Source organism: Anomaloglossus baeobatrachus, chromosome 3 (assembly GCF_048569485.1).
Source record: "Anomaloglossus baeobatrachus isolate aAnoBae1 chromosome 3, aAnoBae1.hap1, whole genome shotgun sequence".
In the NCBI taxonomy this organism is placed as follows: Eukaryota; Metazoa; Chordata; class Amphibia; order Anura; family Aromobatidae; genus Anomaloglossus; species Anomaloglossus baeobatrachus.
In genome coordinates this window covers 159,352,768-159,378,720 of record NC_134355.1, presented here as the reverse complement: position 1 = coordinate 159,378,720, position 25,953 = coordinate 159,352,768, and the positions used below count along the sequence as shown (strand labels likewise).

The following is a 25,953-nucleotide window of genomic DNA, read 5'->3' as shown; positions in this document are numbered from 1 at the left end:
GGGTAAAGCCAAAGACTTATCAGCAGCCCCTCGTATTAGTATCATTTTAGAGTACATGTGACATTTTCAATATTTTTACATTTTATTTTATTTAGGTAAGATATACAAAAAACAGTAAGATGGCATTGTTTTACTACTCTGTTTTTAGTGGTAATTGTGAGATGAAAATAACATATTAACTGTAATCAGTACAATTGTGGTGATATATAATGTATATATTTTGTTATATTTTTACACAATAAAATATGTAAAAGATCCATAACATTTTTAACTTCCATTTAGATAGCTTTTTTTGAGGAATAATACTGCTGCATTGCAGTGTACTATGATTGTTAGGGGTACTTTACACGTTGCAACATCGCTACTGATATATCGTCGGGGTCACGTCGTTAGAGACGCACATCCGGTGCCGGTAGCGACATTGCAACGTGTAAATCCTATGTGCGACGATGAACGAGCACAGAAGCGGTAAAAATCGCTGATCTGTGTCACGTCGTTCATTTCCATAATGTCGCTCCATCAGGAGATACGATGTTGTTTGTCGCTCCTGCGGCGTCACACATCGCTGTGTGTAAAGCCGCAGGAATGACAAACATCTCCTTACCTGCCTCCATCGGCAATGCAGAAGGAAGGAGGTGGGTGGGATGTTACGTCCCGCTCATCTCCGCCCCTCCGCTTCTATTGGCTGGCCGCTTAGTGACGTCGTGGTGACGTCACTGTGACACCGAACGCACCTCCCCCTTGAAGGAGGGATTGTTCGGCAGTCACAGCGACGTCACCGAGCAGGTATTTGCGTGTGAAGCTGCCGTAGCGATAATGTTCGCTACAGCAGCATTCACCAGATATTTTACATACGACGGGGGCGGGTACTATCGCGCTGGAGATCGCTAGCAAATGCTAGCGATGTCGCAACGTGTAAAGTACCCTTTAGTATAGCTCCAGAGCAGGTTTTACTTAGTTTACCATTTTTTGGCCGCTGGCTGCCAGATCGCCCAAGTGTAATCTTGTGTGGGGGAGGGAGAGTGAGATGACAGAGGGAGCAACCATGTACATCTTGCAGTCATTCTTGTGTTAAAAAGCTTGGACCGCATTTATATGGAACTCTGCAACAACAACTGGGATTGGAGATATTTTATATTTTTTGGAGATAAACTATCATATACTGTATGGTATGCTGGCAGGTGTAGACCCACTGCACCATGGACGACCTTAACTTGAAGGGGTGTGACTAAGTGCCTACAGAGTCTTAAGTAGAGATGAGCGATGTTCGAGTCAAACGGTTCACCAATTTCATGTTCGAGTGATTTTGGGGGGTGTTCGAGTCGTTCGACGAACTCGAACGATTTGCTAAAAGTTCGGCAGTTCGAGTTACTTTCGAGAACGATTCGATCACCAAACGCGTGGCTTTTCACTGTAAGTATATGTGCACGTTGCGTATCTGCATGCGTCCTGCGTCACCAGCACAATTCCTCTCTCTTTCCTACTCACCGATCATGGGCGCCTTGCTGCACGGCTGTCGCAAATCTCCGGCGGCTTTTCCTCTTTTGAAAATGGCAGCTGCTTCATTATTCAATCAGGTATTCCGTGCCTTCCCCGCCCACCGGCGCCCATGATTGGTTGCAGTCAGACACGCCCCCACGATGAGTGACAGCTGTCTCACTGCAACTAATCACAGCCACTGGTGGGTGGGTCTATATCGTACAGTAACATAAATAAATAAATAATTAAAAAAAAAAATGCGGTTCCCCCAATTTTGATACCAGCTAGGATAAAGCCCCACGGCTGGAGGCTGGTATTGTCAGGATGGAGAGCGCCACGTTATGGGGAGCCCACCACCCTAACAATATCACCCAGCAGCTCTCCGGAATTGCCACATCCATTAGATGCGGCAGTCCCGGGACTCTACCCAGCTCATCCCAAATTGCCCTGGTGCGGTGGCAATCGAGGTAATAACGGGGTTAATCATGATAAGCGTTTCCCAGAGACACCTTCCATGATTAACCTGTAAGTGAAAGTAAAGAAACACACACAGCGAAAAATCCTTTATTTGGAATAAGACAAAAAAAACCCTCATTTACCTCTTTATTAATCCCCAAACAACAATCCAGGTCAGAAGTAATCCACACAACACTGTCAGCTTTGCTACATGAAGATGACAGGGAGCCCCGTAGAACACGAGCGCTCTGTGTCCTTCTCCACGCAGCACCTGAAGTGAGCCGTGCTGTCACCGGAGACTTCACTCTGCAATGTAGAGGTCAAGATAACCAAATCTTCCTATGTTTCTCATTAGAGCCAGTGGCTCAATGGTTAGAGCTACTGCCTAAGAAGCATTACTTCACGAGTAGAGATGAGCCACCCCCCTAGAGTTCAAGTTCGGTTCGGTTCGTCGAACGGAGGAATAGTTCGTCGAACGTTCGACAACCGTTCGCCGAACCAACTCGAACCCCATTGAAAACAATGGCAGTCAAACACATAAAAACACATTATACATGTACACATACAGTTAATAAAATTGCCATAACACTTACAGGTCCCCGCAACGCATCCTTCACTCTGTCTCCTGACGCTTTTCCTTCCGATAATTGCTGCGTCCTCCGGGTAACCAGCACTGATCATAGGACTTATCGTGACGTCAAAATAGCATGTGACCAGTCACGTGTCTATTATCTCATTGGCTACAGACTGGTCACATGGCTAGACGTCATTCTAGGTCCTGTCAGTGTATCTCTCCGGTACGCGGTACTCATTTGAGCATGTCCATGTACCGGCGAGATGCTCTGGCACATGGTTGGCTTCCCCATTCCTGCATGTCGGCGCTCTTTACAAAGTCAGCCCACATGCAGGGACTAGAGGCCACAGCCGGTGAAGCGGCACTGGGAATCACGTGATCAGAGCACCGTTGCTATGGTAACCCGCTTGTCAGCGGTGACGTCACCGCTTACAGCCCGCAGCGTCTGCTCACTCACTGAGTGATTAGACTGCACGAGGAGCAGCAGCGTCTTCCTCCCATGCAGTGCTGTCTGATGTAGCAGAGCTGCATGGGTTAAAGGAGAAAGAAGACAGAAGACCATAGATCGTGGAGGGCTGACAGGGAGAAATAAACATGGAGTCTCTAATGTGTCTGTGTATTTATTTCTGTTAAAGTATTTTTTCTCTGTGTGGTGTCTTTTTTTTTTAACCCTTTATTGGAGATTCTTAATAGCCGGGTCAAACTTGCCTGACATTAAGAATCTCTGGCTTAATACTAGCTAGAAAAACAAAGCTAGTATTAACTCATTATTACCCAGCAAGCCACCCAGCTTCAGGGCTGCTGGAAGAGTTGGATACAGCGCCAGATGATGGTGCTTCTATGAAAGTGCCATTTTCTGGGGCGGCTGTGGACTGCAATTCGCAAAAGAGGGGCCCAGAAATCTCTGGATAACCTGTCCTGCCTGCTGTAACTGGCTAGCATACAAAAATATGGCGAAGCTCACGTCATTTTTTTTTTTTTAGTTTTTTGGCAAAAAAAATAAAAAATGCTTCCCTGGTTTTTCCATTGCCAGTGACGGTTACACCAAGCAGTGGGAGTTAGCAGCCAGTTAGCTAGCAATACAAAAAATACAGCGGGAGCCCATATATTTTTTATTTAATTATTTATTTAAATAACTAAAAAAAATAGACTTCCCTGTATTTTGATTGCCTGACATCACAGTACTGTAAAAATAAATCATAAAAAAAAATGACGTAGAGCTCTGCAGTATTTTTGATTCTCAGCGCAGATAAAGCAGACAGCTACGGGTTGCCACCCCCATCTGTCTGGCGTTACATTGGCTGGCAATCAAAATACAGGGAAGCCCATTAATTTTTTTTATTTAAAAAATAGTTAAAAAAAAATGACGTGGGGTCCCCCCATTTTTGATAGCCAGCTAGGGTAAAGCAGATGGCTGTAGCCTTAAAACCACAGCTGGCAGCTTTACCGTGGTTTGTGATCCAATGTGGAGGTAACCCAAGGCTCTTTTTTATAATTATTTTTATAAATAATAAGAATTACAAAAAAAAGTAGGGTCCCCTCCAAATTGGATCACCAGCCAAGGTAAAGCGGACAGCTGTGGTCTGGTATTTTCAGGGTGGGAAGGTCCATAGTAATTAGCCCTTCACAGCCTAAAAATAGCAGGCCAAAGGCGCCCCAGATGTGGCTCATCCACTAGATGCGCCAATCCTGGCGCTTCCCCCCAGCTCATCCCGTGCCCTGGTGCAGTGGCAAACGGGGGAATAAATGGGGTTGATACTAGCTGTAAGAGGTCACCTGACATAAAGCGCTGTAGTTTGTGATGTCATGGCGTCTATAAGATACCAGACATCACAAATTGTCAGTACTAACAAAAAAAATAGACAAAAAAAAATTATTTGAAAAAACACTCCCCAAAACATTACCTCTTTCCCCAATTTATTGTAAGAAAAAAAAAAAAAAAGGTCCCACGACGACTCTGGACCGTCTAGAGTATGGGGGGACATGCTCAGGGAATGTATCCCCCATTTTCTAGGAGAAAAAACAATTGAGATAAAGAATCGGGTTTGATGCTGCGCTAAAAACCACAATATCCAAGGTTGTAAAAAAACTTTTTCTTTATTTACAAAGGTCTACGCGTTTCAAAGGCATGTCCGCCTTCTTCATCAGGACAAGGAAAAATAAAAGAACAGCCTAACACATGCTGCACCCAGAGGATACATATATACCACTAAAAGGGAGTGGTCATGTATGCGGAAATGACATCATCTGTCAAATGACTAAGCTGCACATGAAGCAAACAGAAAAGAGTGAAAAAAATAGGGGAAGTTTATGCATAAGGGAAAAAAGAAAAAAGTAAATTGGTGTAAGTGAAGAGAAATTGTTACCAGTAAAAATATAAATAAAAAATAAAAATCAAAAATGAAATGAAAAAAAATTTTGAATTTTTTTTTTTTTAAAAATATATACATATAAAAATATATATATACATATTCATATACAGTGAGTGTGTCCTATGATGGTTTAAAGTGCAGAAAAGATAAAACCTTGTGAACTAGAGAAGAGCTGTGCCCAATTTTCAAGTATTAAACCTTTAAAAAGGAACAGGTAAAAAAACTTTCCATATAAAAAGGGGGAATCATGATAAATTTAATGTGAAATATGCAATATGCATGTGTATCCAGACAGAAGTGTTGAGTGAGAAAGATAAACGTAACATGAAAAACCCATCGCGCGTGCGCAGGCCAAGGTTCCTAGAAAGAAGGAGACCAATTGACTGAGAAAGGTAAAAAAAGGTCAGGAGCGTGGGAAAAAATGAAATGCGCATGCGCACCACGCTCATTGCTAGAACACCGGCACTCCTGAAGGGGTGAACGGAGTTCAAAGAAAGAAAAAAAAAAAATTTCAATTGGTGCTGCTGCTTTGCAGCATATGCCCGTGGTAGGGAATGAAACTGCTCAGGAGCAGGGAAAGAAAGCAGATAAAAGGGTGTTAAGGAATTAAAACAAAAAGAGAGAGAACGGAATAAGGGTATAAAAATACCTGATAGAAATACAGATGTGCGGGGTTTGAACAAAGAGGAAAATGTATAGTGAAAAGGAAAAAGGAATAAATGTACACTTGGGTACTGAAAACACACGATGCTCCATTAAAACAAACACACTTCTAAAAACATTATCTGTAAAAAAGAAATGATGATTACAATCATATAAAACATGTGGATAAAGGACATATGTTAGACATATAAAATTTAAAAGAAACGCGCTCAATTTAAAAGAATAGGTAAACAACACATGTAATAAAAGACAATCCAAATGACCCCTACAGGAATAAGAACTATAACCATCTCCAGGTGACATTGACCTCCGTAACTCAATGTGTAGATGCAACCAAAAGATAATCGTAATAAATGACCATAGATGAAGATATGGATAAAAACATTGACATATAGTAAAAAGGTATGAAAAAAAAATAATTAAATTAATAAAAATAAAAATAAATGAAAAATAAAAAATTATATATAAAGATATAAAAATATATATATAAAAATATATATATATATATATATATGGGAAAAAATCAAGGAGGGGGAACTGATACAATATGATATGGTATGATATGACTGCTTAGGATATATAAAAACGGGGATGAAAACAAACAAAAAAAATGAAGAAATGAAAAATAAAAATAGAGGACAGAAGGTCAATAAAAAAGGTCAGTGACCTCATTGAGACCATGAGGTTTTAAGGTACCCAGCTTATGGATCCAAAAAGTCTCTTTCTTGCTGAGCAATTCCAATCTATTGGGTGTGTCAGTGGTAATATGTTCTATCGGGGTGATTTTGAGAGACCACATTTTATTGTGAAATAAGGCACAATGTCTAGAGAGACCATGCAGCATGAAACCGACCTTCACATTATGCCGATGGGAATTTAGTCTGTTGTGTAGAGCCTGACTAGTCCTCCCCACGTACTGTTTGCCGCAAAAACAGTCAATCAAATAGACAACATGGTCTGTCTGACAAGTCATATGGTGCTTAATGGGAAAATTCTCAAGTCCCTTAATGGAGCAAAAAGACGTTCTATTGTGACAAATGCTTCTACAGCACAAGCAGTTCCTAACATTGCACCTGAAAGACCCAACTATAGAAGCATTAGTGGCCTTTTTTAGAGGGCCCTTCAGTCTGCTGGGGGCTACCATATTTTTAATAGTCGGGGGTCTTCGGAAAGTGATTCCAGGGTGGGGGGGTAGAGTGTCTCTGAGAATCGGGTCATTTAAAAGGATATTCCAATGCTTGGAAAATATTCTCCTGATATTGAGGTTATCGCTACTATACGTTGTAATGAAATTAAGAGCAAACCCATTTGATTTTTTCCCATATATATATATTTTTTTATATATATATTTTTTTATATCTTTATATATAATTTTTTATTTTTCATTTATTTTTATTAAAATAATTTTTTTTTTTTTTCATACCTTTTTACTATATGTCAATGTTTTTATCCATATCTTCATCTATGGTCATTTATTACGATTATCTTTTGGTTGCATCTACACATTGAGTTACGGAGGTCAATGTCACCTGGAGATGTTTATAGTTCTTATTCCTGTAGGGGTCATTTGGATTGTCTTTTATTACATGTGTTGTTTACCTATTCTTTTAAATTGAGCGCGTTTCTTTTAAATTTTATATGTCTAACATATGTCCTTTATCCACATGTTTTATATGATTGTAATCATCATTTCTTTTTTACAGATAATGTTTTTATAAGTGTGTTTGTTTTAATGGAGCATCGTGTGTTTTCAGTACCCAAGTGTACATGTATTCCTTTTTCCTTTTCACTATACATTTTCCTCTTTGTTCAAACCCCGCACATCTGTATTTCTATCAGGTATTTTTATACCCTTATTCCGTTCTCTCTCTTTTTGTTTTAATTCCTTAACACCCTTTTATCTGCTTTCTTTCCCTGCTCCTGAGCAGTTTCATTCCCTACCACGGGCATATGCTGCAAAGCAGCAGCACCAATTGAAATTTTTTTTTTTTTCTTTGAACTCCGTTCACCCCTTCAGGAGTGCCGGTGTTCTAGCAATGAGCGTGGTGCGCACGCGCATTTCATTTTTTCCCACGCTCCTGACCTTTTTTTACCTTTCTCAGTCAATTGGTCTCCTTCTTTCTAGGAACCTTGGCCTGCGCACGCGCGATGGGTTTTTCATGTTACGTTTATCTTTCTCACTCAACACTTCTGTCTGGATACACATGCATATTGCATATTTCACATTAAATTTATCATGATTCCCCCTTTTTATATGGAAAGTTTTTTTACCTGTTCCTTTTTAAAGGTTTAATACTTGACAATTGGGCACAGCTTTTCTCTAATGTAGTGTAGCTCTCCTGATTAAGTTTGTTCCTTACCTCATGAGCAGGGCAATGCAGTTGTTTACAGATGCATGGTTACCACCATTCATAGACACAGTGGGTTGTTCTTGGTCGTAACTGTTGCTACCAAAGCTGCAATGCCCTGCTCATGAGATAACATCATGCCTAATCAGGAGAACTATACTAAATTTGCTAATAAAGGTATGTCCTAATATTATTACTATTCCACCTACTATATATTGGGGATAAGATCTTGGAGATGGAATACCCCTTTAAGTCCAGTTATCCAGCTGAATGAATACTAAACAACAGAGCTCCCTACTATTTAGACATGTTTTCTTGTGGCGTATAACGGACTGTCATGTTTGGTAGTCGTTCAGCAGGGCAACTATAAAATCAAATACCTCCATTTGGAAATGTAGTATAGCTCTCCTGATCAACTATGTTCCTTACCTCATGAGCAGGGCATTGCAGTAGCTTACAGATGCATGGTTACCGCCACTCACTGTGTCTGAACACAGGAAGCTGAGCTGACAGCCGCTCTGTGCATGCGGCAGCGTCTATTGTGAAGGAGGGGGCCGCGGGGGATCAACGCTGCACAGGTACCGTGGGATACCTGGGAACACCGGTGGTGTTATAGGGGGTGACCTGGGAGGGCCTGGGGAAGAGTTTTCTGTCACATGTGTCATGGCACATGCGACAGAAATCAGAGGAGTAGGGTGAATGCGGCCAGCGCGCTGCTGTGCGCGCGGCCATCTTGGATTTCCGGGAGGGGTCGGGGGGGCACTTTGGCGACACCGGGGGACCGGAGGGGACCGGGGTGGAGATTTATCTCCCATCTTACATGTTTGTTCATGCCAGATGGGAGATAAATAATTTTTTACCGGCTCTGTCATTTACTGTGAGCGGGGACCGGAAAAACCGGCCTGAATCATGATCTCCAGGGTCTCAGCTACCCCCTGAAACCCTGGAGATTTTATGACGCTGGGGGGCGCTATTCACTTATTTATGCCTGCTGTTTATAAACGGCAGATCAGAATAAGGCTTCATTCACAAGACCGATCTGTTTTTGCGGTCTGCAAAAAACGGTCCGTTTTTTTCACGGATGCAGCCGTGTGGCATCCGTTTCCGTTCCGTATACGATCCGTATGTCATCCGTTTGTCATCCGTGTGCCTTCCGTTTTTTTGCGTACAGCAAAAAAACTGGAGGAGGGAAAATACATAAATTTACCCAGGATCCATAGCTTCAACCTACATGAGGTGGTCACATGTTCACTCCAGTGCCATTTTCTACTGATTTTCACAGCATAGAGCGCTCTGGTGATTTTCTTGTGCTTGTGCACTTCATATCAGTCTTTTCTGTCTTTATAATGGCAGAAAGACACATCATGTCCCACTCTCCTGCATTTTGTCATTTTGCACCATTTGGTGCCTTTCATGTGGCACTAAAGGGTGCTTAGCCTTGTATTTAGCCAAAAAAATAAATATATTTAAAAAAAAATGACATCGGGTTCCCCCTATTTTTGATAGCCAGCTAGGGTAAAGCACACGGCTGCAGCCTGCAGACCACAGCTGGCAGCTTCACCTTGGCTGGTAATCCAAAACTGAGGGCACCCCACGCTGTTAATTTAAATTAAATAAATAATTTAAAAAAAAAAACAAGTGGGAGCCCCCCCAAAATTGGATCACCAGCCAAGGTAAAGCGGACAGCTGGGGTCTGATATTCTCAGACTAGGGAGGTCCATGGTTATTGGACTCTCCGCAGCCTAAAAATAGCAGGCCGCAGCCGCCCCAGAAGTATCACATCCATTAGATGTGCCAATACTGGTGATTTGCTTCCAGCTCATCCTGTTACCCTGGTGCGGTGGCAAACGGGGTAATATATGGGGTTAATACCAGATGTGTAATGTCACCTGGCATCAAGCCCTGGGGTTCGTGATGTCAGGCGTCTATCAGATACCCGACATCACCAACCCAGTCAGTAATAAAAAAAAAAAAAGACGACGAACACATTTTTATTTGAAAAAACACTCCCTAAAATATTCCCTCTTTCACCAATTTATTAGAAAGAAAAACAAATCCAGGTCTGGTGTAATCCAAGGGCATCCCATGACGATTCATACCATAGTCAATGTCCCAGTCAATGAAGAATCGAATGTTCCATATTGGCTGGGAGAGCAATGCAGTGACCTGAGCTAACATCAATAGGTCAGCCCAGGTCACTGCAGGGGATGACGAGCACTGCTGTCAGGAGGTTAGATGAGATCATTACCTGCTGTGATGATCTCCTGCCCTCCTGACGTCAGCGCTGTCACTGCAGGGCATGATGAGTGCTGCTGTCAGGAGGTTAGCGAGGTACATTACCTGCAGTGATCACTGCACTCCTGACAGCATGACAGCAGCACTATCACTGAGTTCAATGACCACCGCCTTCACAAACCAAGTATCGTGGGAGCCTGTGACGTCACCGCTAGTGACAGTCTCGGGTTGGCAGCAAGAGGACATGTGACAAGCAGCGGCCATGGAAGACAGTGACAGCTCTGGCATCAGTAGGGCAGGACTTCATCACCGCAGGTAAGGAACTTTACTAATCTCCTAACGGCAGTGCTTGTCATCCCTGCGGCTGCTATCACTGCAGTGTGGGCAGCTGCGGACACTGTACAGTGCGGGCAGCTGCGAACACTGCTGAGCGGGCAGCCGCGGAGCTGGGGCTGGAGCTGGAACGGGACACAGACTGCAGCGGCATACGACGCAAGTCGCACAGAAGTGCTTCTGTTTGGCTTTTGGGGATTTTTGCACATGTAGCCAGGGTGCACATCGGGTTACTAAGCAAAGCGCTTTGCTTGGATACCCGATATTTACCCTAGTTACCAGCTTATGGCAGGCTGTCAGCGATGGCTCCCTGCACACGTAGCTGTGAAAAGCCACGCTTTCGGTGATCGAACTGTTCTCGAACGCAACTCGAACTACCGAACTTTTAGCAAATCGTTCGAGTTCATCGAACGAATCGAACACCCCCCAAAAACACTCGAACATGAAATTGGCGAACCTAGAACATCGCTCATCTTTATTCACGAGTTCAAGTCCCGGCCGCCCTGGTAAAGAATTTAATTTATTTTTAATTTTAAATTATAATTATTATTTATTTGTAATTTAATTTCATTTAATTATGCACTGAGGGGAGGAGCCAGACGTCAGCTGTGAGCAATGGGCCACACCTCTAAAAACAGAGCAGTTCACGGAATGAGGCTGCATTGCTCTCTCCTCTCTCTCTCCTCTATGTCTTCGCTCTCTCTTCTCTCTTTTGTTCGCTCTCTCTTGTTCTGTCTCTCTTGTTCTCTCTCTCTCTCTTTCTCTCTCTCTCTCCTCTCTCTCTTCTCTCTCTCTCTTTCTCTCTTGTTTTCTCTCTCTCTTGTTCTCTCTCTCTCTCTTGTTCTCTCTCTATTTCGCTCTCTTTCTCTCTCTCTCTCTCCTCTCTCTCTTCTCTCTCTTCTCTCCTCTTCTCTCTCTCTTCTCTCCTCTCTCTCTCCCTCTCCTTTTTTCTCTCTTCTCTCTCTCTTCTCTCTCTCTTCTCTCTCTCTTCTCTCTCTCTTCTCTCTCTCTTCTCTCTCTCTTCTCTCTCTCTCTCGCCCGGCCGGCTAAACTATCAGCTGATGCTGTCGGACAGAAGTCTGCACAGAAGTGTGTAGTTTGTTTGTTTTTTGCACTGATGCATCAGCTGATTGTATAAACGGCTTTTATACAATCAGCTGCTGTGTCATGTGATTCAGGCCCTTGAACCTGACACAAACCGATCAGATGATATTGGATCCGGATTGGATGGCGCAAGACCCTTGACCTAGGATTACTGCGGAGGGGGGTTCTTTATTTCAATAAAGATGGAGTCACTAATTGTGTTGTGTTTTATTTCTAATAAAAATATTTTTCTGTGTGTTGCTTTTTTTTTATCTGTACTAGAAATTCATGGTGGCCATGTCTAATATTGACGCCATGAATTTCGGGCTTAGGACCAGTTGATAATATACAGCTAGCCCTAACCCCATTATTATCCAGCGAGCCACCCGTCACCAGTGCAGCTGTAAGAGTTGTATACAGCGCCAGAAGATGGCGCTTCTATGAAAGCACCATTTTCTGAGGCGGCTGTGGACTGCAATTCACAGCAGGGGTGCCAAGAAAGCTTGGGCACCCTGCGCTGCGGATTCCAATCCCCAGCTGCCTAGTTGTACCTGGCTAGACACAAAAATTGGGCGAAGCCCACGTCATTTTTTTTAATTATTTCATGAAATTCATGAAAAAAAGGGGCTTCCCTATATTTTTGGTTTCCAGCGGGGTACAAATAGGCAGCTGGGGGTTGGGGGCAGCCCGTAGCTGCCTGCTGTACCTGGCTAGCATACAAAACCATGGCGAAGCCCACGTAATTTTTTTGGGGGGCAAAAAACTTTTGCATACAGTCCTGGATGGACACAAGTAAAAAAAGAAAAAATACAGCTCACCTATGATATTATGCTGGTAAATTCATGTTATAGAGAAGGTCAGACGGTGCATGGAATAAGGGAGGCTCAAACGTGATTGCAGCAAAAAGAAAAAACTATCCAGCAGCAACGTCTTTATAGGGAAAATATTTTTCTTAAAATTCCATTTTATTGAAAACTAATTAAAAAACATAGTGCAACAAGTTATAAACACGCGGTTGACGCGTTTCAGAAGTTAGACTTCCTTAATCATAACCATTGTTGTTATGGTTATGATTAAGGAAGTCTAACTTCTGAAACGCGTCAACCGCGTGTTTATAACTTGCTGCACTATGTTTTTTAATTAGTTTTCAATAAAATGGAATTTTAAGAAAAATATTTTCCTATGAAGACGTTGCTGCTGGATATTTATTTCTTTTTTCTGCAGTCCTGGATGGAGTATGCTGAGCCTTGTAGTTCTGCAGCTGCTGTGTGCTGTCTGTCTGTATGGAGGAGAGCAGACAGAAGCTGCAGAACTACAAGGCTCAGCATGCTCAATTCACTAGTGTATGCAGGAGAGCAGACAGCAGCTGCAGAACTATAAGGCTCAGCATACTCCATCCAGGACAGTATGCAGGAGTTTTTTCCCCGCCAAAAAATGACGTGGGCTTCGCCATATTTTAGTATGCTAGCCATGTACAGCAGGCAGGTACGGCTGCCCCCAACCCCCAGCTGCCTATTTTTACCCGGATGGGAACTAAAAAAATAGGGAAGCCCTTTTTTTAATTCTTTCATGAATTTCATGAAATAATTTAAAAAAAAAAATCGACATGGGCTTCGCCCCATTTTTGTGTCCAGCCAGGTACAACTAGGCAGCTGGAGATTGGAATCCGCAGCACAGGTTGGCCCGAGCTTTCTGAGCCCCTCTGCTGCGAATTGCAGTCTGCAGCCGCCCCAGAAAATGGCGCTTTCATAGAAGCGCCATCATCTGGCGCTGTATCCAACTCTTCCAGGAGCCCTGAAGCTGGGTGGCTTGCTGGGTAATAATGGGTTAATACTAGCTTTGTTTTACTAGCTAGTATTAAGCCAGAGATTCTTAATGTCAGGCAAGTTTGACCCGGCCATTAAGAATCTCCAATAAAGGCTTAAAAAAAAAAGACACCACACAGAGAAAAAAATACTTTAATAGAAATAAATACACAGACACACTTGACTCCATGTTTATTACTCCCTGTCAGCCCTCCACAATCCTGGTCTTCTGTCTTCTTTCTCCTTCAACACATGTAGCTCTGCTACATCAGACAGCGCTGCATGAGAGGAAGACACTGCTGCTCCCCGTGCAGTCTAATCACTCAGTGAGAGTGAGCAGAGGCTGCGGGCTGTAAGCGGTGACATCACCGCTGCCACCGTTGCTAAAGTAATCTGAAAGGCGGTTACTATAGCAACGGTGCTCCGATCACGTGATTCCCGGTGCCGCAATTCACCAGCTGTGGCAGCCAGTCCTTGCATGTGGGCTGACTCTGTAAAGAGCGCCCACATGCAGGAACGGGGAAGCCGACCATGTGCCAGAGCATCTCGCCGGTACACGGAGATGCACAAATGAGCACCGCGTACCGGAGAGATGCACTGACAGGACCTAGCATGACGTCTAGCCATGTGACCAGTCTGTATCCAATGAGATAATAGACACGTGACTGGTCACATGCTATTTTGACATCACGATAGGTCCTATCATCAGTGCTGGTTACCGGGAGGAGGCAGCGATTATCGGAAGGAAAAGTAGCGGGAGACAGAGTGCAGGAAGCGTCGCGGGGACCTGTAAGTGTTATGGCAATGTTTATTAACAGTATGTACACAGAGACTACAAGCCATAGGCTGGGGACACTTTAGAGTGCACGCTGTTTCTTTAAGAGGCTAGGTTTGCCCTAAGGATCCTGCCAATAGACCTACCTAGGACATAAAAAACTCCCCGGGAGGGGCAGACAAGAGCAGGGAGAACACGATGGCCGTGAGTATATTGGTGTCCCTGACAAGGGGAGACAGTGGGGCAGTGCTACAATGTATACTACAGCTTCTTGAGATAAAACATATTCATGTAAAACAATTAGTATTTATAACTAATCACTACAAAATTACTTGTAAATAATAACTTAATCACCCAGAAATAAGTAAATTATTAATGTTCTTACCTTTACAAATCTTTTTAAAGTTGGTATTTTCTTGAGGATGTCCTGGAATACGACACTGAAATCGGTATTGCCAAAACTCATTAAACCATGGATTTCGTGAATTGGTGTCCAGACGTAGACTTAGAAAATAATCGTCAAAGGACCTGACTTCTGGGGACTGAAGCTTTATAGTAATTCCTCCATTTGCTTCAGGCTCAAAGCCATCTATTACTTCATCTCTGTCTGCCCATCCATCACTGAAAGAAAAAAAGTAGTTCAGGTGAAAAAAATTATCAACAAATTAAGCTACTGCCTACTTTTGCAATGATAGAGGAAGTTCATATACATTATATTAAATGATGTAAAGAGATAGTCACCATTTATATCAGTCCCTGTCCCTTATACGTCTCTCAAACTGATTTTAATATCTCAATATTATGGTTTAAAAATGAAACCCAAAACACAATTGTAAGCTAAAGCTTTACAGAAAATCTTCCTAAAATCAAAGTGTAATATTGTATATGATTACCATTGCTTTAGAGAAGAATTAATTCACTCAAAATCTGTCTACTTCTTTGTGTTTTGAATAGGTGGGTGTGTAGAAAATTTTCCTATAATATGTTATTGCTTCTCACAGCACATGTGGGCAGATAATGACATCAGCGCTGTAGGTCTTAGAGTCTCTTGACTTTTGAATGAAAAAGTAAGATTATTATATTTACGCATCTAGTTCAATTATAAGATATGACCATTATAGCAACCCACCCCCGAAACGCCATATTATGTGGACCTTTCTTTAAGGAGTTATCAGAAACTGGTTCTGTTTTATTACATATTAATTTGATTATTTGGTATTTCCATGTGAATGCAGGTGGGACCACTGGAAGGAGGAAGAAGGAGTGGGCCATTAAAGTCCCTATAAATAGTATATATCTTTTTATATATGTACCCCCTTTTTATTATATTTATCGCTGAGAGCACTTGTCATTTTTATAAATATGTTGGTAAATAAAGCAGCATATTGAGCAATATATCTTTGATACTTCTTGTAGTATACTTTTTGTAGTATTTGCTAGCGATCTGTTGAAGAGTTGCCCCAAGAAAGCACAGAACTAATGGAGTAGTGCTGTTATGTGCACAATAGTGCACAAGTGGAAAAATAAAGCAACATAAACTAACTCAATACAACTACACCTAACCAGTCCGGTTATTCTACAGATGAGAGGTCATAGTAGGCACCTACGCAGACTGAAACAATCCTAACCAGGTGACTAACATGATCACTTGGGCCTTGCTTCCTAATCAGCCATCAAGTGTATCAGATACCTCCTTAAGAATCTGGGGGAAGGTGAATCATTAAAAATAAAATAAACCAAAAAGTTAATTTGCCAGGGAATAGCACTTGGCTGAAAAGCTGGAATTCAAAGCAGGGTCACCTCCAGAATATCACCAGTGGGACAAAAAAGCCAGTGGAAACTTTAAAAGTTAAACCTGCCAGGTGATAGGGCAGGCTGAATTACAACATAAAAAACACCTGGTGGCAGAAAAGGAATGAACACAAACAAAGGATGTTCAGAACCTGGAAACAAACCGAACTTGAATGTGGGGCTCAGTGGAGAGGGAATCAGATCGCAGAACAGATGATTGCCAGATGAAATCCCAAGGCATGACAGCTTAACTGTAATCCTCTACTATGGGTTTTAGCCATAGTACTCAAATAAGTACTTTCTTAACCTTTGTCTATTACTTTACAGTGTAGAATAAGTTTGCCATTACTTGCCTGAGGTACCAACTTGGTAACTATTTTTGTTCAATTAAATTGGAAAACCACAATGAAACCAAAAATAATTGCAATGGTAAAAATCTGATTACACTGATCCAGTTTAGTCTGCAAATTTTTCACATTGTTTCAATCCATCTGAAGCAAGTTTAAAAATAATCTTAAAAGGAACCTGTCACATGTAAAATTGCTATTACAGATATGGTGATCTAAAATGTAGCCTTTAATTTAATCGCTTAAAAAAACAGACATAAGTGACCCCCATACCTAGTTAGAAACAATATTGGTATAGCCACCCATATATGTATGGGCAATAGGAGTTCTACCAATAGTGTGTTCTTATACGAGGGGGGGGCTTTCGATACCAGGTTAATAAAAATGTCTATAGCCAACATTTCATTCTCTGAGGCTGGCTTCTTAGTACTTTTCTTTTTAAACATAGAAAAGAGGCCCTGTCCAGAGAGGTTAGGGCAAGCATCTAAGAGGCTCTCCAACAACCTGACAGCTGGGAGCAGGAGAATACCCAATTCGTAACTGATCTTTGTGCCCGTATTACATTTTTTTTTCCATTTTAGCTTATGTGCAAAAATATTGAGATCCTTAACACAGGAAAAGAGGTCAAAATCTGTTGTTGTGGGAACAAAGGAAAACCCACATTCCAGTATAGAGATTTCCATTTTATTCAATCTGCGGGATGAGAGGTTAATAACCTGGGGACATACTTCTAGATTTGATTCCTTATTGACCCCAACCGATTTCTCAGGGGATTGGTAACGTCTTAAAAAATGGGAACCCTGTGTAGGTTAATATTTTTCTCTCCCCCTATTCGGTCCATGACCTCTATCTCTGTTCCTATTTTTCCCCGGAAACTGTGCCCACCTCTTGTCTCAATATCGGATGCATCAGTGTCCGTGGAAGATATGTCTACCCCTGGTTGAGCTTGTAATGTCCTATTGTTCTGAAACATGTATGCTTTGTTATCACAGAAGTCCTGAACATCATGGATATACTGCTTATGTTTCCGTTCCTTAATAGTGTACTGAAAGTGTTCGATGGTATTTTGCAGTTTAGTCTCCCTTTTGGCAAAGTCAGGTTCCCCAGTGTATTTTTTGGCTAGACTGATCTGTTATTTGAGACTATCATTATGAGCCCAGAGGGTCTGCCTTTCCTCCTTGAGGAGTAGTGTCATAAGCCTGAGGGCACTTCCAGTAACCTCCTTCTCCCACTATTTTTTTTATAAATTCAGAACTTTTAAACCTATTACCAGGAATTAGGGTGATCCTTAGACCTCGAGGTACTATGCCGTCACTGATGTAACTTTCTAGGCTTTGAACCTCCCATCACGATGCAACCTGGTTCTTATAGATCATATAATAAACAACCTTGAACATGTATACATGTTCAATAAAGAAGTGACAACGTAAAGAGATTAAAACTGATTTTTTTATTGATATATATATATATTAAAAATTCACACAAAAAATTACACAGAAAAACAGCAAGAAAAAGTGCTAAGTGATGAATATAATATTTAGGGTCACGGACGGAACATCAGATTTATTGTTCTATTGATTATAGTGATCCCATATATACAAATTTACAAATTTCATGGGAATTTGATAATTAAATAGATACCACCTATATTAAATATATATGAGTAAAAATGCCAAACAAAATTGCTTCAAAGAGATTTTCTAAATATTGCAATTAAAGTGCCAATGTGCTAGGGGGAGGGGGAAAAGGAAAATAGGGGCCACCAAATATGGATGAAATAAATAGATAAATAGTTGAATAAATAATTAAATAAATGGTATCAAAATATCCAAGCAGTAATTTAAACAACCATCCTATTAAGTGCAACCCTCCTGAACCTCACTGCACTGACACGCAATGGCAATTATTAAACATATAATAAAGGCATCATATGTTAGAAGGTATATTTACCAGTATATACAGGTGGTATAGCAAACCGTCCACGACTCCTCACTCCGACACGTGTTTCGCTCTGTTGCTTTATCAAGGAGCGTGTTTAATTTTTAATATATATATCAATAAAAAATCGGTTTTAATCTCTTTACGTTGTCACTTCTTTATTGAACATATATACATGTTCAAGGTTGTTTATTATATTATACCGAAGTGCGGTTTCATTTAGGACCAAATGTTGAATATCTTATAGATCATAGTCAGATCTTGAAAGATATCATTATAAGTGGGAGTATACTTTTTTTGGAATGGTCCCTTTGTCCGAAAAGACCCTCATGGCCTCCTCAAGCCATTGATCAGTGTTGAAACCTCCTGAGAAAAACCCAGCCATATCAGATAAACTCAAATCATACAATAAGCATATAAGATAACCCGTTGGTATCCAGACTATGATAATTCACATATAGATCAGATCAGAAATAGCACCTATGGGATTTAAAATGTAACCTTTAGTCTGATCACTTAAAAAAATGGACATATGTGGCACCTCTGTGGCTTCATTCGCCACAGAGTATTGCAGCTCATTCAAGTTGCAGTATTCACCTCGAGGTAAGGAGGAGGTTAATCACCAGTGTTCCACATTCCCAATTTACATATACAGTAGCTTAGGAGCCTTATTTCTGGGGAGCTGAACTAGGGTAGGCAGAGGGGTGGCCAACACAGAGTTTGGGACTGCCCCAGTCACTAGGACAACCACCTGGTGGGCGGCTTCCACTTGGGGTAGAAGAGGAGCAAACACACACAATCACTAGTCAGTCTACCCGAGACATCAGTTCTGGGACACGACACCACTTCTTCCTTCTCTACACAGGACCTGGGGCTGGGAGTGTACTGCTCAGCCCAGGTGCATCACAGCTACAAGGGCAACTCTGACAAGGGACTTTCTTCTTCTTTTCAACACCGGTGACTTCTCCTAACTTATCCGTTGTTGGCGAAGCCAATCACAGCAAGTGACCGGTATTACCCGGGCGAGCAGCACAGCACCAAAGAGTGAGTAAGGACACCTGGAGGGAAAGACAGACAGTGGGATGGCACCTGGAAGACACCTGGAACCGCAACCATAGATTCTGTCTCTTGATTACTGGCACCGCCGCCCCGTGACTCGACGCCCGAAAATACTACTTCTCTCATCATCCTCCCCGGGTCCCGCTCCACCTGTGGGAAGCGATACCATCTGAGGCAGCTACTACCATCCGCCCCGGAGGACAGCGACAGCAGCGGTGGCTAATCCCTGTCCGTATACCACAGGTGGCATCACGACATTTATCCTACTACTACCCCCATCAAATCTTCCCCACCATTTACTGTACGCCTCAGGGCAACGAAGTCGGCCTAGGCTGCCCATGACAATGACAGTCAATGGACGGCTCCTTCATACTGCCTTCAACCTTAGATAGAACATCTCAATGACATTATTCAAGCAGTTGTCTTAACAGGATGTGTGCGCACAGTTTTCACAGTCCAGTTAAGACAGCCACTCTCATGATATCACTGTGATTTTTGGTCCGAGGTTGAATGCTTAAAGGAAAAAGCATCAGACAAAACGTCAAAGGAATGTGACATGCTGTTTCCAGCCCCTAATTCGAGCGTCACTGAAAACACATTGATTCAATCAGGGATCAACATCTTCCATAGTGATCGCAGCCTCTGCCCCTGATTACACTTGGTATGAGTATCCCAGCATGCACTGGGATTTTCAAACTAAGCATCATCAAAAAGGGAAGTGAAAAAGAAATGAAAAGCAGTTAGATATTGTAGTTAGAGAATGGTAGTACATTTCTAATGCAAATTGTGACAGGGTCCTTCTCACATATCCCACAATCAACAGAGTGAGACATGGGTGAAAAATCCAAAGATCCTTTATTCCATGTAATCCAGAAGGTCCATAAAATAATTCACCTCACAGTGGGTAAAATAGTCCAGTAAACAAAAAATGTCCAGGTCTCTCTGGGGAGCCTCAGCTTCTCCCACAAAGGATAAATATTCCTGCTTCTCTCTTCCCCTTCTCAGACAGACTGAATAATCCACCAGGTAAGCAGAAAGTTTGGGTGGATTCCAGGCCCCCTTCTCCACACCTAGGGCAGAAGCACTGCAGGGGGTTATGAACCTGCAGACAGGACAAATAATACATGGAATGGACAGAGCAACACACCTAAAATATGAATCGACAAAAAATTATACACAACCCACAATATCACACCATCACACAAATATATTAGAAAATAGTTTAGATTGTGACACTAAATAGATAGGGATTTAGGAGGAAAAGTACTTTGGACTTCAGATCACCCTTTTGATGCCTTGATGTTCACTCAGAGTCTGAAGATCTGTGTGAAGCAACAGTGGTCTAAGACCCTATGGTGATGGCAAGGACCTAAAGACTGTACAGGTTGTGTTTTGGAGTTTCAGCTACTAGTACTTAAAACAATAGTTGAGCCAATCTGTGTAAGTGAAGAAAAAATAAAAACCTTGTGTAAACTAATTTTTAGCCAATTTTCATCACATACAACATAGTGTGAGAAAATGCCAAAAAGTCACACGTAATCTGAATAGTTTTGAGTGGGACTATACAACCATTAGCTGAGTTATCAAGATCAAGGTCATGTGTGCAATAATTTGTGTGACTATATAATACAAGAGCTGCTAAGACTTACAAGGATCAACCAGGTTGGTCTCCTGCCACATTTATTTGAAAGAGGCAAAGCCTCAGGCCATGGAGCGAAATGGCACTGTTGCTAGAAAAAGCAGATATTTTCTTCCAATCTCATACAACTACCTTTAACATCCATCTGCCTGTTTTCCATTTGGTAACAGATAGATCCCTCCTTCACAGAATGTGCTGAGTTGGAGTTGAGCATAATTTTAATGATGTGTAACAGAACCTATGGAATTACCTTTAATCAAGAAAATGGTTCTTAAATCAGTCTTCATTGAAGGAGAAATTATGCAAGACAGTAGGAAATTTATCACTTGACAGTGCAAAGTACTTATTCTGATTGCTTAGTGAGCAGTACAATACTTTTCTCCTGTGCATTGTCAACTCCTATTGAATATAAGTGTTTAAGTCTACACAGCTCAAATATTGAAGAATTTCACCGCACTTTCAGAAGATTACAATGCTAGATCCATATTTTATTTAAACAACATTATCCAGGCTTAGGCAATAGGATGTATAATATATTGGTTTAGCCCCATGGTTAGTATTGAATGTTTTGGTTCTATTGGATTTTTTCAATAGTATTTTTACTAAATATACCAAAACAATATGCTACTACATTTATTTCATACGTTATGCTTAAATTACAAAATTAAAATGAAAAAAGCCTAAAAGATCATCTAATAAACCCCTTACAATGGCCACTGTACATGCACGGAACAGAAACACTATAAATGTAACAAGCACACTCAGGAGGTGAGCCTGCTCTATGCAGCACAGGCATTAGCTGTGATGCACAGCCAACATCCAACAGTGACCGATTTGATTAGAGATATCACTGATAATAATAGTTTAACAAAACATTTGCACTAGCACCCCCTATATTATACAGCTGATCAACTAAACAGCAGCTAAAGAACAGTGGGGATTGCAGCAAAATGAGCTAAGGACACCTCTGTGAAGAATGTGTCACACCACAGGTAAAAAACTGATATTATTAGGCTCACGCGCTTATCCCCACATAAAGTAGAATTTGGTCAATGTTGATTATTTAAATAATATGTACTACTGTTACCAAGCCTCCCCTCATCGATACCCAGAGGGGGTTCTGGTGTACAATGTAAGTGTCATGGGTTTTCACACAGTAGACGGTTGCAGCATTTGGCTACACAATTGCTCTGACTTTCCCTTTTCCCCTGCTTCGGGTTTATCCCTTTCTCTTTAGGACCCTGCAAATTTCCTCACCTTTTTAGCTGTTAATTTTCAGCACTTCCCCTTGTATTTATTTTTAAATACCCTAAGGCTATGTGCGCACTAGAAAAGTGATTTTTCTCAAGAAAATTTCTTGAGAAACTTCTGGGAGTTGAAGATTACCGCACATGCGGTAAAAAACCGCACCATAACCACGGGAAAAACGGATGCGTTTTTCCCGCGGTTTTGCCGCGGTTTTACCGCAGTTTTGCCGCGTTTTTTCCGCAGGTTGGTCCCTGCGTTTTTTTATGCTGTAACTGCAATAAATAATATAGATAATAGATAGATAATCGATAGACAGACAGATAATGGATAGAGGGAAAGATGGATAGATGAATAGATAGAGAGATAGATAGATAGATGAGAAAGACATATATAATGTCCCACCCCCTTGCATTTTCTAAGCTGGCACCCTTTAGTGACTTTCATGTGGCACTAAAGGGTGCCTAGCCTTGTATTTAGCCATAAAATAAATAATTAAAAAAAAAACAACGTGAGGTCCCCCCATCTTTTGTAGCCAGCTAGGGTAAAGCGGACGGCTGAAGCCTGCAAACCACAGCTGGCAGCTTTACCTTGGCTGGTAATCCAAAACAGAGGGCACCCCACGCTGTTATTTTACATTAAATAAATAATTTAAAACAAAAAACGTGGGGTCCCCCCCAAATTGGCTCACCAACCATGGTAAAGCGGACAGCTGTGGTGTGATATTCTCAGACTAGGGAGGTCCACTGTTATTGGACACTCCCCAGCCTAAAAATAGCAGGCCGCAGCTGCCCTAGAAGTGATGCATCCATTAGATGTGCCAATCCTGGTGCTTCGCCCCAACTCATCCCGTTTCCTTGGTGCGGTGGCAAACGAGGTAATATATGGGGTTGATGCCAGATGTGTAATGTCACCTGGCATCAAGCCCTGGGGTTCGTGATGTCACGCGTCTATCAGATACCCAACATCACCAACCCAGTCAGTAAGAAATAAAAAATAGACAACAAAAAAAGTTTTATTTGAAAAAACACTCCCTAAAACATTCCTTCTTTCACCATTTTATTGAAAAGAACAATCAATTCCACGTCCAGTGTAATCCAATAAAGGAAGGGATCCCATGGCGATCCATACCATAGTCACTGTCCCAGCCAATGAAGAACAGAATGTTCCCCATTGGCTGGGAGAGCAATGCAGTGACCTGAGCTAACATCAATAGCCCAGGTCACTGCAGGGGATGACGAGCGCTACTGTCAGGAGAATAGATGAGATCATTACCTGCTGTGATAATCTTCTGTACTGCTGACGTCAGCGCTGTCACTGCATTCTATGCCCGCCGCGTTCTCAGCAGTATCACGAGAGTCCACAAATGACAGTCTCGGGCCGCTCGCGAGACGGGCATAGACAGCAGTGACCGCGGTGACGTCAGGAGGCAGGAGATCATCACAGCAGGTAATGATCTAATCTCACCTCCTGACAGCAGCGCTCGGCATCCCCGCGGCTGCACGCACTGCTGTGTGTCAGTGTCTGCCTGCGCTGCAGCGTGACAAGCTGCTGATATTGTGGGCAGACACTGACACTGCTGTGCTGGCAGCGGCGGGGCCGAAGCGGGACACAGACTGTACGAGCACCTGGAGGTCACACGGAAGTGCTTCTGTGCGGTGTCCAGGGAGTATGATGTGTGTTTTTACTCTGCTCCGCTTCCTCTTCTGTCATAATGACATCACTTCCTGCAAAACCGCAGGCAAGCGATGAGCATTACCTCAGGTAAATCGCGGCTATACCGGGGGTATACTGCACATCATTTGCTACCTGCGGAATACCCCCGGAATTTCGCGATTACATTACAGTGAATGGAGTAAAATACCGGGGGCATACCGCAGGTACCTGCGGAAAAGAAGTGACATGCACATTTTCTCAAGAACTTTTCTCAAGAAAATCTTCACAAAGAATTTTCTTGAGAAAAAAACACAGTGTGCGCACAGCTATTTTTTTTCCCATAGGTTTTGCTGGGAAATGTCTGCAGAAAGAATACAAACATTTCTCACGAAATTTCCGCAGCAAAACCGCGGGTAAATCTGCGGGTAAAAACGCCTAGTGCGCACAGGGCCTAATTCCCCCTGTGCTGGTGATAGATCTTATATCACTAATAGCACTTATCCAATTCGTTCCTTACCTAGGGCCTATTTCAGGGTCAGCCAGGGTCAGGTATCTGGTTTGGCGCATATGTGTGGAAACTATCTAGGGTAGTGAGGGAAGCCAGCGGATAGCGGCAGGTTTGGTCAGGGATCACCATTTCCCTCTTCCCTAGACACAGGGTTTCAATTCCCTTTCACCGTTCGCTTGGTACTTCCCTGTACCTAGTGTGACGCCCTGGCAAAACCAGGTAGTCACAGTTAGGCCACTGCATAACACCGTTCCCTCATTAGGAAACATACAGCCAGCCAGAAAACCTAGTCACCCCTCCTTAGGGAAAGACAGGCACACCAGTGGGCGTGACCAGGTGGACCAGACATGACCACCAGCCGGGTGGGGGGACCCGAACGCAACCGGCCTCGGCACTGGCCACCATCACCTTGGTTTACCAGAGACTTGTGTGTTTTACTAACCGTGAGTACACCAGCACCCCCTGTGGTCGCCATCCCCTGCACCGAGCCACCGAGTCCCGGGGCCACCATCCCTACCCACGGAGGGCTTAACAACTTGCTGCACAACATCTCCCCTGGGTTGGGTGCCCCGTAACAACAGCAGTGGTGTCCCACCTCACCACACACCGTGGGTGACGTTACAAACTTACTACGGCCTAGCCCATACATCTACGTCCCCCATTTATACGGCGAGCCCGCGAGACCCCCGGGTCCAGAGGCCCTCGAGCCACCACCCCTGAAGGCCCAGATCCGAGCAGCGCCGGCTGCTGGCACGGGAGCGGCACACCCCAAAACTTGGTGTCACCCACAGGATACTTACCCATCCACTTACCTTGTGGAAGTGCGTCTTGTATTGGACAGTCAGCGGTGATCCATTGCCAAATTTTCAGAAGTCGCCATTTTGCCGCCATTTTGGGCGCAAAAAATACAGCCCAGCGCCTTCTTCCCCGAGAAAAGGGCGCAAAAGGTGAAGCCCCGCCCCCTGGGAACACGGCCGGAAAGCCGGAAGTCGCAAAACGAAACTAACAGGCTTGAGAAAGAAGTGTCAGCAAAAGACCAAGGGGGGGCGGGTGAAGATTCTGCGACATGTGACTGAGCAGATTAAGGGCAGGGACTCCAGGACCCTGCTACCCTTCTTGTTCCTAGACACCATCAGAGCAACATGGCCGACCCGTCTGGCAAGCCCGGAGTGCAGGAGCCCGTGCCCGGAACAGCGGCCTGGGTAGAAGCCCAGACAGAGCGCATGTGCTGCTGGATCCAGGCACAGGCGTGCTTTATCCTTGAGCGATGGACGGCTGAGATGGCGGAGTTGGCTGCAGCCATTCGGGTTTGTGAAGTGGAGGCAACCTTGGAGGAGCGGGTAAGCGACCCACGCCCTTATGTCCCTCAGGGACCGGCCGACCAGACTGAGGGCCCGGCCTGCCCCTGCCCGCCATGCTGCCTCCCTCGCTGCCCGTACCTGCTGCCGACCCCACGCCCACCTAGGGGTCCAGACAGCCCAGGGCATGAAAACAAGTCAGTTCAGTCTGAAGTTCAGTTTGGAGAGGAGTGTGGGCTGGAGCTAAGTGTAGCTCCAGCAGGAGAGTTCAAGTTGAATGGTACCAGGGTAGGAGCCCTGGTGCCACTGGCTAGGAGGCAGACGGTGGTTTCCGTCAGCAGAAGACAGG

At 43.2% G+C, this 25,953-nt stretch overlaps 1 protein-coding gene across 3 annotated transcripts in view; it reads right to left on the bottom strand.

Annotated features, from left to right (window-relative positions):
• Positions 1-25,953, bottom strand: part of GRM1 (glutamate metabotropic receptor 1) — a 588,806-nt gene that overhangs the window by 78,477 nt on the left and 484,376 nt on the right. For all 3 annotated transcript variants that reach the window (XM_075339546.1, XM_075339548.1, XM_075339547.1), the window contains exon 4: positions 14,509-14,744. In XM_075339546.1, the coding sequence (XP_075195661.1) occupies positions 14,509-14,744 (236 nt within the window). The remainder of the gene's footprint in view (positions 1-14,508; positions 14,745-25,953) is intronic.